This window comes from Sturnira hondurensis, unplaced genomic scaffold, assembly GCF_014824575.4.
Source record: "Sturnira hondurensis isolate 20B ecotype Veracruz unplaced genomic scaffold, ASM1482457v3 Scaffold0016462, whole genome shotgun sequence".
NCBI classification, from domain to species: Eukaryota; Metazoa; Chordata; class Mammalia; order Chiroptera; family Phyllostomidae; genus Sturnira; species Sturnira hondurensis.
In genome coordinates this window covers 5,246,459-5,259,347 of record NW_028089093.1, presented here as the reverse complement: position 1 = coordinate 5,259,347, position 12,889 = coordinate 5,246,459, and the positions used below count along the sequence as shown (strand labels likewise).

The following is a 12,889-nucleotide window of genomic DNA, read 5'->3' as shown; positions in this document are numbered from 1 at the left end:
AATCTGACACCTTGTGCTGCCACCATCACAAGGAAACATGCATCCCACCCCATAATGAGGGGCAAAAAAACCCACCATATTTTGCCCTGGGATAAAACAGACCCCCCCAAAAGTTACTTTGTTTAGTTCTAATACTCAAACTAAATAAAACTCTAAGGCTTTTGTCTAAACTGCCGACTGTCTAACAAAAACAACCTAATCCCCCTGACTTTTGCAAGTTGCTATGAGACTACTTTTGCGGGTCTGACAGACACGTAAGACCTGCTTTTCAACAACAAACAGCTTAATTAAGAATCAAGTTCATCCCCTGTCCTCTTGGGAGGTTTCTTCCCTTTAAGTAGCTAATGCATTTTTTATTTGGTGAGTCGGGTCTTCTCAAGCTTGGATTCTCTCAGAAATCTTTTTGGCTAGCAATGTTTTCTCTTTCCTAAATACTTTTATATCAAGACTTTAACTCAATAAATTTTGACTTGTCTAGTCTAACCTCATTGTTCAAGCATACTGGCATCTATTTCAGTCTTAATTCTGTCATTTTTCCCAGCTTCACTAATTTACAAGTTGATATACTTACTTGTTCCCGCTGTCTTCATGCAAATTAAGAATTTTAAAATGAAATCTTTCAAGTCATCTAAGTTCATAATCTTCTTTGTATGAGTTGGAATATGTATGAACCCTCTGTTAAATTTATATTCCTGTGGCAAATATACCCCTAGTTAATATCAACTATAAATATACCAACTGTACCCCTAGTTAATATCAACTACATTCCTAGTTTATATCCATTTATTAAACATTTTACATAGAATTCTTCAATTAGCCATATATCCACTTAGCCATATCATTTAGTCCACAATTCTTTATGTTATCCATAGGATGACCATTAGAAGCTCTATCAAATACCTTCCGAACATTAAAGATGCCTTCTCTTCATGAATACTTGCCCATTATCACTGACTAACATTCTTTTGACCTCAAATCTCAAGCACTGAATCTGGCCATGTGCTTATATACAGCTACATGAGTGTACTTTAATGTACGTAAAAAGTGGGCTCTCAGCATTCTCTGAAAACAAAGCACATATGAAAATTAACTCACTACTATGAAACCATACCAAGTCTAGCACTAGCCTGTGTCTTTAGCTGTACTCAATGCAGCTTCCCGCCCACAACCCCACATTCCAGTCACACTCCCATCTCCATAGTTCTCCCCATACCCCCTCCCACCTCAGGACTTCACCATCCTGCTCCTTCTTCCAGAAATGCTCTCTCCCAAGCTCTTGCCTATGTTTTATCCAGAGTTCTGAAACTCTGCAGACTAGGTCAGATCCACATAAAACTCAAGACTTCTCCATAAAAGTACTAAGCACAATTGGATATAATAATTCCTTTTTTTACTATCTTTTCCTGTAAAAGATATCTTTTCCTAGACCAATGGTACTCAAACTGTTAGGTTCCTAGACCATCAGAATCCAAATCACTTGGGAACGTCTTCAAAAACGTAACTTCTCAGACCCAGCCCTAGATCTACTGAAACAGACAGTTTGGGACAGAAACCTCCAGGCAAGTCTGAGACACAAAGTCTGACCACCTCTACTCTACAATCCGTGCAGACATTTACATTCTTCTGCCTACCCTAAGCTCTGCCCTCATCACCCACCACTTTGCATGTGGCCAGTGCTCAGTAAAATTCGCTGGATACATGAATGAATGCATAGGCACTCTACATTTTTCATGATGTTAATGAGAGTCTCTTAATCAGGATAAGAATGGTTCCAGTTACCAATTAAAATTTCCCTCAAAAACGTCCCCAGGACGCAGGAAGCAATCAAATAACTAAGCTTCAAAATGCACAGAGAAACTCGTAACATTCCTGTCACACAAAGTATAATGTTCAAAGTCTATATATCACAGCAGCCACTTCCCTTGAGGATCCTCTCTCTAAACAAGGGTAAAATGAGATCAAAGACAGGCGGGCATCGAACAACCTGGGAAACATCACTAAACCATCAGCAAATCGCCAGGACACTCCAAACAAGATAACGTATTTTTTAAAAAGGTGAAACCAGAACAAATGAAAATGTTGGAACCAACAAAAACAGGAAACGTTCAAATTCACATGTCTAATCTATACTTTCACTATATGTTATTTAATTAAATTCCTATTACTTTTGTTTACACCTGAAGTTAGGAAGCTTTATCTTCAAATAAGTGTTAAATCACTTTTTAAAAAATCACTGCATTTATGGAGTGCTAGTCCATTGTTTTGCTCTATAACAAAACCAGGTTAAGAGTTCACCCAGATCAACAGAAAAACATGTGTTGTATGTGTACACAACATGCTTGTGGGTGCACATGTGTGCACATATGTGTGTGTGTGCTCTGCATTCTACATGCATTATACAACCCCACTCCCTTTAGGTCCAAGTCAACTAGATTTTATCACACCACTCATTGAAATAATAAAAAGATGACTCCTAAATATTTTTATTATAGCAAAAACAAGATTCATTTGTATATTAGATTCCATTCATTTAAGCTTCAGTAATGCTGAATTAGTAATTATTATATAGAATTTAATTGCCTTTACTTATTAATAAGGCAAGTTCAGGTAGGAAAACCTTAACTAAAGGAACATTATTCCAAATTATTTCAACCCACCTCAGTGGCCCTCTACATACATTTTCTAAGTAAAATCAGCTCATACTCTGCCATTATTGTGGGGCCACCAAGATCGCCCTTCATAGCTCCTTGTTATTTACAGCTGTTAGTTTCAATCACTGTTTTTATTAAAAATAATAGAAGCAGTTCTAATTACGGAACTTTTCCACCAATCTAAACTGGCCTTCCCTCAAATTATTCTGCATTAGTAAGTACTTCAGATACTAGAATGCAAATAGCAGAGTGGCCTTGTCTTAAGCATTCAAAAGTAAATGCCTTTAAAAAACATTTAAGGGCTATGAATAAGAATAATAACCATACAAAAACTGTGGATCCAGACTGTGGGATAAAAACTTGAGAAAATAAAGAAATACTGACAACTATGTACATTTTCCAAACTAGGTCAAGAAATTAAATGCCATGACTGGGAAGATGCAAACACAGGGAAAGAATGCTCCACCAAAGCTGCTCTGATCTCGGCTTTTCCTGTGGAAGAGGCTGGTACAGCAACCACCTTTTAAATAAGAGAATGGCAGGTCAACTGCAGAGTTTATGGCTGCGCTTTCCCTCTGGCTCAATGTCGTTTATATGGTAATTACTTTGCATTGTCTAAGGGCAATTACACAGTCATCTGCCATAAGTAAATCAGCCAATGGCTGCATGGCTTTTCTATTGCCAGAACCTACTGAGAAATCAAACAAAGAGAAGTTACAGGATACAACAGGTCCCCCAATAAAGTCATTGCTTTCAACATCCTTTATTGTTGCATTATAACACTAATGAAATGCTACAGGTGCTCAACGTATGGTAAAAGTAGTTGAGTTACACATCTCTTTACTTGGTCCCAAAACCTATCAACAATTTGAAGACTTACTGTGTAGTCTCAGGACACATTTTAAAACTGTGCTTCTCCTGATGTTATTTTTAAAAACATATAACTGTTAAAATTGGCAGCAATTTATTGAGCACTCAATAGGCACTGCATAGGAACCTCAAGTTGACTACCTCACACTCTCAGAGCAACCCCGTGAAATAGAACAGTTATTATCCCTATTTTAAAAGTGAAAAAACTGAGACTTAGAGACAGCAAATAACTTGCCCACAGCACTAATTAATAGATTAAAAAATCAAAGCCAGGAAGGCAGGCTTCAGAACATACATTATTGAATTTCCTCTGCCCTACTTTACATACATGTGTTATAAATCAGCTCATTGAACTCTCTCGTCCACAATTTAGAGTCTGACAAATCGGGAAGAGGGTTGAGTAGATATGAAACGGAGCCCACTGATCACTGTCAATACCTTTCCATCTTCATCACATGGAGTGTGGATCTGAAAGTAGTCTTTTGTGGTACAGGGCGGGCGCTCCACACACTCACTGGACCCTTCCTCTGCAACAGAAGAATGCATTTCAGACATGAGTCAAGTCCTGTGTGACTTGAAAGGGGGAAACCAAAACAAACACACACAAAAGACCAAAAGGAAAAGTCACTTTACGGAAGAATTGAGGTAGAACTAGCTAGACCTAAAGAAGGTGAGGGCTCACATTCTTATTTTCACTGAAGCAGTGAGTGCGTCCAGGACATGCAGGGGGCAGACCACTGTTTTTCCAAGAAGACATGATTTATTCTGTTATCACTACAATTGTAACTTTGGAATAAATTAATAGTTTCTAAATATATCTCTATGCCCACAGATCATCTGAAAACATGAATCTAGATTAGTGTAAGCACAGCAAACAGTTACTTGTGGGGCATAGAAGAGAAAAATTACAGACACAAGGGGAAGTCATGCAGAAAAGGACAGAAGAAGTTGTTTTTATCCATTCAATGCTGATTCACTTCAGCATTTTGCTGTCTGTCCGCCCCATTGTTCCTGTCCTACTTATGGGTGACTTCTGGCTTATGACTGTACGCTGACAAATGGAAATCTTAAAAGAAAAGAATGAAGGGCATAAGCTGGCGGGGACTAGACCTACCTGAAAATTGGGAGTCCTCTGCACACTTTGTGCATTCTTTGGCTCCCTTCTCAGAGTAGGTGTTCCTGGGACACACTTGGCAGTTGAATGACCCTGGTTTGTTGCTGAAGGTGCCTGGCTTGCACGGAAAGCACTCTGATGTGTATGCCACCCCTGGGAGCAATGACAAACAGAGGGTGGGAGCAAGGACCCAACAACAGCAAGCAAATCAGCATCTTTTGCAGCTTCTAGTGAGAGAGAATTACTGACAGTAAGCTCTGCCCAAATTCTTTATCTCACTACACCAAGCAAGTGTTTCCCGCATGCAAGGAACTGGGCTAGACACTGAATAAAACACACTAAGAGAAGCAAACACTTAAACAAGAGACTGACATTTCTTAGAGGTATAGTAACTGCATAAACTTAGTTGTCAAAAGACAACTCCATGAACTTATAAGTGGACTAAACTGTAAGGTCCTCTCCTATTCTACAAGCTACCATTTTCTCTAATCTCTGCAGCCACTTGTTTGTTTCCTCTTTATCAACTGCTCACTAAGTCATAGACAAGACTCAAGAAGCCCTAAGAAGGGCTTGACTTTTCTCCTGGTTTGTAATTCCAGATTTTGCCAGAAGATGTCGCTACGACTAATTATTAATAGTGACCATTCCAGGAATAAGTACAATTTTAAAATATTAAAATACCAGCCAAACTCTAATAAAGAAGAATCACTACTTTAATTAGAAGTAGCCCTGAGAATGAATAATGCCAGGGTTTACTGGCCACTCTCCTGGGCCCCAAATGCCTAGCTGGTTCAAAAGAAGCACAAGAGATTTAGCAGACAGGCCATGATGTTTATTTTATTGTTATTTTTATGGATACAGCAGCAACCTGAGTAAACCCAGGGACTAGCACAAATGAATAGCAGACTCTAATTAACAAAGATGTTTTTCTTTTATTTAGAGACACTTAAAATTGTCATCATGTTTACTTTTTTACCTAGATTAAATAATTCAGTTTCAGGGCACAAAACAAAAAACAAAAAGCCAGTCAACTTGCTAGGAATAAAACCAGGAACTCTAGGCCTATATATACCTAACATATTAGTTCCTGTCCCATAAACCTTTGAGCCAGCCAAACCAAAAATGCAATCAATATTTTAACTCAATATAAAATGTGATAGCTGACTACTAAAACAGATCACTGAGAAATACCTTCAATTGTGATATTTTTTACCAAAACTGGTTTGACTGCCTTAGAACCCATCAGGATGCCGGTAGTTCTCCAGTATAATATGTTTGTGCCAGATTTTAGCATTACCTGGAAAGAAAAACACAAGACACTCAGGTCAGACAAGCCATGCTACATCCGACCATACCTGAAAGCTAATCTCTGACACAATTTTCTTTGCATTACAATTTTTTTGCATTCCAGACACCATGAATTTGGAACCCACAAATATAAGTCCACTGTTAATTCAGACCTAAGCTCTGCTGAAGTTCAAATTATCTTTAAAAAAAAAACTCTGTCAATCCAAGAAATAGAGTAACAAAGAAGGAAAGGAAATTTCTCAAGTCTAAAGATAAAGTGGTTTTCAAACCATCTGCATGAAGTCTTGGTTTATATTTAAAATGGACTTATTTTAGAGAGTAAAAGGCATTTGGCCCAATTATATATGTGTTGGATGCTACTATTCATAAGTAGATTTCAGTGCTGAGAACAAAAGACAACAGAATGGGTTTGCTTCTTTTTGAATGTATTTAATAAACAATACTACAACTGCAACAACAGAAAATAGAATTGTTTTTATAGAATAACCCAATTCAGAAAAAAACCTGACCGTTCTATGGAGGAACAGAGTAAACAGTCAACAGTACCCCAGCATATATGAAAATAAGAGACCAAAAAGTATAGTGGACACTAAAAAACCAGATGGTGAGGAGACTGCTGCAGAACAATAAGGTCCCAGGGACCATCACGGGGACAGGGGTGGCTGTGGCCTCGGCCTGGCACCCAGTGCTGTGTCTACCACAGACTCCTGGGAGCGGTGGGGCCTGCCACAGAGTCCCTGGGGGAGAGCCGGGTCAACTGCTCCCTCCCTCCCTGGCCTAGCACAGTTTGAGCAGCACCAGGAGAGACCTAGTCGCTTAAAGCTGCAGAGAGGGGACTAAGGACAAAGAGGCAAACATACAAGGGCCATGATCACCTGTGGAGTCTGTGGTCGATGGCTTGGGAGATTTGAGAGCCCCAAAGTGACGCGCACACACCCTGATAGTTCCTGGTCTGGTTGGAGAATTGGGCTGTACTGAGTGGCAGGCTTGAGTAGGAAAGATTTCTCAAAAAGAAAAACTGTTTGGGGAATTCTCCTGCGACAGCCTAGGGCCTACTCCCCACGCAGCCAAGCAGCAGTGATCCCGAGGTTGGGCGGAAGGCCCTGCGTCCCCCCATAGCACTGGGAAGGGGTCACACCCAAACCTGCTAGACCAAGGCAGCCTGTCCAGGTGGGCGCATCCACACCCCAGCTCATGGCAGAGCCCCCCCCACCCCGGGAAAGAGTACTCTAAAGAACACCTGGATCCCCAACATGGGGCACTGGGGAGAGACTCCAGACTAGCTCTTGGGAGAGGGCTCACAAGACTGGGAAGGGAGAAAGGCCACACCAATCACCCCTCAGCCTGCAGCAGCCAGCAAGACCAGAAAAACCCGTTTGGCCAGCTTGAAACCAACAAGAGGAGTTTTGTTTGTTTGTTTGTTTGTTTGTTTAAATAATCTTTCATTTTTCTAATTTTTATAATTGTTTTATCTTTCAGTACCTTTTCCTTTCTTTCTTGTTTTATTCCTTCTTCCTTTCTTTCCATTATTTCTTCTTCCTCCTTTCTCCTGACTTTTTTTAATACCCACAAGTGAGACAAAAAACTTGGAACGGTGAAAAAACCAGAGTTGGACCCAAAGAGGGGGCATCCCAACAGTTGAGACAGTGAGACAATTTTCACTTTGCTATTGCAGAGAAACTACAAGTTACTGCATATTTGTATTATTTTTTCATTATTCTTACATCTTTTCCTTTAATAGTATTTTTGTATTCCTCTTCTTTCTGTAGTCTTCTTTGCTTGGCTGGGTATATTATATCATTTGACAGGTTTCCCCTGTTCTGCCTTCCATGGGGTATTGCTAATTTACTGTCCTTCATGTCACTTGTGTTCCTTTAGCACACTACTCAAAGTTCTATACCCCTATTCATGTTATCATATAGAGTCTGTCATATGAGTCTGTCATATAGAGTCTGTCATATGATTGTTACTATAATACTATTGTAAATAATAGCAGTTCCACACAATTGTAAATACTTCACAACACCCCTCCCAGATCTTAGCCCACTTCAGTTTCCTGAACTCTATTACTGTAGTGGTTAACTCTATTCTCTCACATACTACACCTATTTACTATCCTTTATTCTCATCTTACCTCAGAATCTGACCTCCCACAACCTCACTGCTTTCTAGATTCAACTCACAATTCTTCCCTCCCCAACAATATTCGTATCTTCTTTCCATTTTTCTTACAAGCGGCTAGTTGGGTTGAAGATCACAAATAATACTATACTTAGCCAAAGGATCTCCTATCTCTTCTCTACTGGCTGCTACTGTAAATATCACAGAATACTCTCCTGCTGTCATAAACCATTTTTCCCTCCCCTCCAACTGATCACAAAAAAGAGTAGGTGGAAGCAGTGAACACCAGGATACCCACTGGAAGAGGAAACCCAATGACAAAGGAACCACAAACAGATAACAACAGAAGAAGGTGAAGGAGGAAGTGAAAACCACACTAACCTCAATCCAGAACCTATCTGGAAATACAACTAGATAGTGGAGAAACTACCCAGTACAAATAACTAAAGAAGAGCAAAAGAGAATCCTCTAAATCTTGTATACATGGAAGAAGTAGCTTCAACATAACCTGCCCTCACCAGCCCAACAAATTACAAGAGGTGGTGGACAGAGTGACCATTAGTTAACCAATTGGTAGGAAGGAACCACAAAAGAAAGACCCCAAAACAATCAAAACTTAAAGACAAACACAGAGCCAACTTAAAGGACAGCCCAAGACCAGTGAGCTGGGGAGATCAAGAAGACTACACCACTGAATCTCACAGGTATTCTACCACAGAAGTTCACACCATTAACCCAGGGAGCCAGAACAAATCAATTTAAGAAGCTGAAGCTAACAAGAAGAGGCTCATAAACAATGAGAAGACAAAAAATAATCTTCAAAAGGAAAGGAAAAAGTCTCAGAAAGAATGCCAGAGGAAATAGAGGCAACTCAACTATCAGATATGGAGTTCAAAGCAATGATTATCAGAAAGTTCAATGAGCTTACAATGAGCTACCAGAAACTACAAGGAAACTACAATGAATTCACTGCAAACTATATCAACATGAAAAAGAAAATACAAACTATCAACAAAAGCCAAGAGGAAATGAAGAACATAATTTCTGAACTGAAGAACATAGTACAAGGCATCAAAAGTGGGATTGATGAAGCAGAAGATCAGATCAGCAAGCTACAAGACAAAGTCGAAAAAAACACCCAGAAAGAGCAAGAAAAAGAAAAGAGGCTCAGAAAGAATGAAGAGGGATTCAGAGAAATGCAAGACAATATGAAATATAATAATATCCGTATAATAGGGATACCAGAAGGAGAAGAAGAAGAGCAAGAGATAGAAAACCGATTTGAAAAAGTAATGATGGAACACTTCCCTAATTTGATGAGAAAAAAAGTCACACAAATCCAGGAAACACAGAGAGTCCCAATCAAGAGGAACCCAAAGAGGCCCACTTCAAGACACATCATAGTAAAAATGGCAAAATTTCAAGACAAAGAAAGAATCCTAAAGGCAGCAAGGTAGAAAAAAAAATAACATATAAGGGAGCCCCAGTAAGGTTAGCTGCTGATTTTGCAATGGAAACGCTCCAAGCAAGAAGAGAATGGCAAGAAATATGCCAAGTAATGAAAACCAGAGGCCTGTAACCAAGGCTACTTTACCCAGCAAGGCTCTCAATCAAGATACAAGGCCAAATAAAGAGCTTCCAAGACAAAAGAAGTCTAAAAGAATACACCTCCACCAAACCAGCTCTGCAAGAGACACTAAAAGGACTGCTCTAAGGAAAGGAAGGAAAAGAGAGAGAGAGGAACACGAGTACAAAAATGGCAATGAATAAGAACCTATCAATAACAACCTTAAACATAAATGGATTAAATGCTCCAATCAAAAGACATAGAATAGCTGAATGGATAAGAAAGCATGACCCACACATATGCTGCCTATAAGAGACCCATCTCAGGACAAAAGACCTAGAAAGACTGAAAGTGAAGGACTAGAAACAAATTTTCCAAGCAAATGGCCAGAAAAAAAACTCCAGGGTAGCAATACTCATATCAGACAAAATAGACTACAAAAAAGGGGCCATAAAGAGACACTCAGAAGGTCACTTCATAATACTCAAGGGAAGAATCCACCAAGAAGACATAAACATTATAAATATCCATGCACCCAACATAGGAGCACCCAAATACATAAAGAAAATCTTAGAGGACTTCAAGAAAAATATTGACAGCAACACAATTATAGTAGGGGATTTTAATACCCCACTGTCAAAAATGGACAAATCTTCCAAACAAAACATCAACAAAGATACTGTGTCATTGAACAACACCCTAGATGTAATGAACTTAACTGATATATATAGATCCCTTTCATCCCAAAGAAGCTAAATACATATTCTTTTTAAGTGCACGTCAAACATTTTCAATATAGACCACATGACAGGATACAAAACAAGCCTAAACAAATTCAGGAAAATCAAAATTATACCAAGCATTTTCTTTGACCACAAGGGACTGAAACTAGAAACCAACCCCAAGGGAAAAAACCCAAACACTAAAAATCATAGAGATTGAATAGCATGGGATTTAATACCTATTAAACCATTAATGAGTCAAGAATGAAGTTCGGGAAGAAATCAAAAATTTCTGGAAACAAACAACAATGAACTCACAAATATCCAAAACTTATGGGACACAGCAAAGGCAGTCCTGAGAGGGAAATTCATAGCAATATAGGCCTACCTAAAAAACACAGAAACATTTCAAACAAACAACCCAACTCTACACCTATAAGAACTCGAGGAACAACAACAACGACAGCCCAGAGCAAGTAGAAGGAAGGAAATAACCAAGATCAGAGAAGAATTAATGACATAGAGACTAAAACCACAATTCTAAGGATCAATGCATGTAGGAGCTTTTTTTTTTTTTGAAAAGATAAACAAAATAGGCAAGCCTTTAAGTGGGCTCATCAAGAAAAGAAGAGAGAGGACACAAATAAACACAATCAGAAACAAAAGAGGAGAGATTGCAACTGATACCACAGAAATAGAAGGGATTGTAAGAAATTACTATGCAGAACTGCATGCCAAGAAATTTGAAAACCTAGGTGAAATGGACAAATTTCTAGAAAAATATAATCTTCCAAAAATCAATGAAAAAGAAGCAGAAAACCTGAACAGGCCAATAACAGCAGTGGAAATTGAAGAAGTAATCAAAAAACTCCCATCACACAAAAGCCCTGGACCAGATGGTTTCACAGGAGAATTCTACAAAGTTTTTAAGGAAGAGCTAACCCCTATTCTTCACAGACTATTCCAAAAAATCCAAAAGCAGGGAAAACTCCTCAACTCTTTTTATGAAGCCAGCATCATCCTAATTCCAAAGCCAGATAGAGACACAACAAAGAAAGAAAACTTCAGACCAATATCACTGATGAACATAGACACTAAAATCCTCAATAAAATATTGGCAAATTGCATCCAACAATACATCAAAAGATCATACACCACGACCAAGTGGGATTCATCCCAGGGATGCAAGGATGGTTCAATATTCGCAAATCAGTAAATGTAATACACCACATAAATAAAAGAAAACACAAAAATCACATGATCATATCCATAGATGTGGAAAAAGCATTTGATAAGGTATAGCACCCATTCATAATAAAAACACTCAGCAAAATGGGAATAGAGGGTGCATTCCTCAACATAATAAAGGCCATAGATGAGAGACCTACAGCCAATATCATACTCAATGGGCAAAAACTAAAAGCTTTTCCACTAAGGTCAAGAACAAGACAAGTTTGTCCACTTTCACCACTTTTATTCAGTATAGTATTGGAAGTTTTAGACACAGCAATCAGACAAGAAAAGCCAATAAAAGGTATCGAAATTAGAAAGGAGGAAACAAAACTGTCACTGTTTGCATGTGATATGACAGTGTACATGGAAAATCCTATAGACTCTACCAAAAAACTGCTCGAACTAACAAATGAATTTGGCAAAACAGCGGGATACAAAGTCAATATCCAGAAATCAAAGGCATTTTTGTATGCCAACAGTGAAACAGCAGAAGCAGAAATCAAGAAAAAAATCCCATTCGATATAGCAAAAAGAAAAATAAAATACCTAGGAATAATCCTAACCAAGGAGGTTAAAGACCTGTATGCAGAAAACTACACAACACTGAAGAAAGAAATCAAGGAAGACACAAACAAATGGAAGCATATACCATGTTCGTGGACTGGAAGAATTAGCATCATCAAAATGACCATACTACCCAAAGCAATTTACAGATTCAACGCAATACCTATTAAAGTACCAATGGCATATTTCACAGACATAGAACAAACACTTCAAAATTTTATATGGAACCATAAATGACTCCAAATAGCAACTGCAATTTTGAGAAAGAAGAACAAAGTAGGAAGGATCACAATGCCTGATACCAAACTGTATTATAAAGCCACTGTAATCAAAACAGCCTGGTACTGGCATAAAAACAGGCACATAGACCAATGGAATAGAACAGAGAGCCCAGAAATAAACCCATCTCTACAGTCAGTTAATATTCAACAAAGGGGGCAGTAACATAAAATGGACAAAAAATAGCCTCTTCAACAAATGGTGTTGGGAGAACTGGACAGCTACGTTCAAAAAAATGAAACTTGAGCACCAATTTACACCATACACAAAAATAAATTCAAGGTGGATAATAGACTTAAATATAAGCCGGGAAACCATTAAAGCCCTAGAGGAGAGCATTGGCAGGAAAATCTCAGATATTTCAAGCAGCAACATTTTTACTGATATGTCCCCTAGAGCAAGGGACATAAAGGAAAGAATAAACAAATGGGATCTCATCAAAATTAAAAGCTTCTGCACT

At 38.6% G+C, this 12,889-nt stretch overlaps 1 protein-coding gene across 1 annotated transcript in view; it reads right to left on the bottom strand.

Annotated features, from left to right (window-relative positions):
* ELAPOR2 (endosome-lysosome associated apoptosis and autophagy regulator family member 2) overlaps positions 1–12,889 on the bottom strand; it is a 186,556-nt gene that overhangs the window by 64,553 nt on the left and 109,114 nt on the right. The window contains exons 6-8 of the mRNA XM_037066138.1: positions 5,827–5,932; positions 4,636–4,788; positions 3,960–4,048 (exon numbers count right to left, since the gene is read on the bottom strand). Of these exons, the coding sequence (XP_036922033.1) occupies positions 3,960–4,048; positions 4,636–4,788; positions 5,827–5,932 (348 nt within the window). The remainder of the gene's footprint in view (positions 1–3,959; positions 4,049–4,635; positions 4,789–5,826; positions 5,933–12,889) is intronic.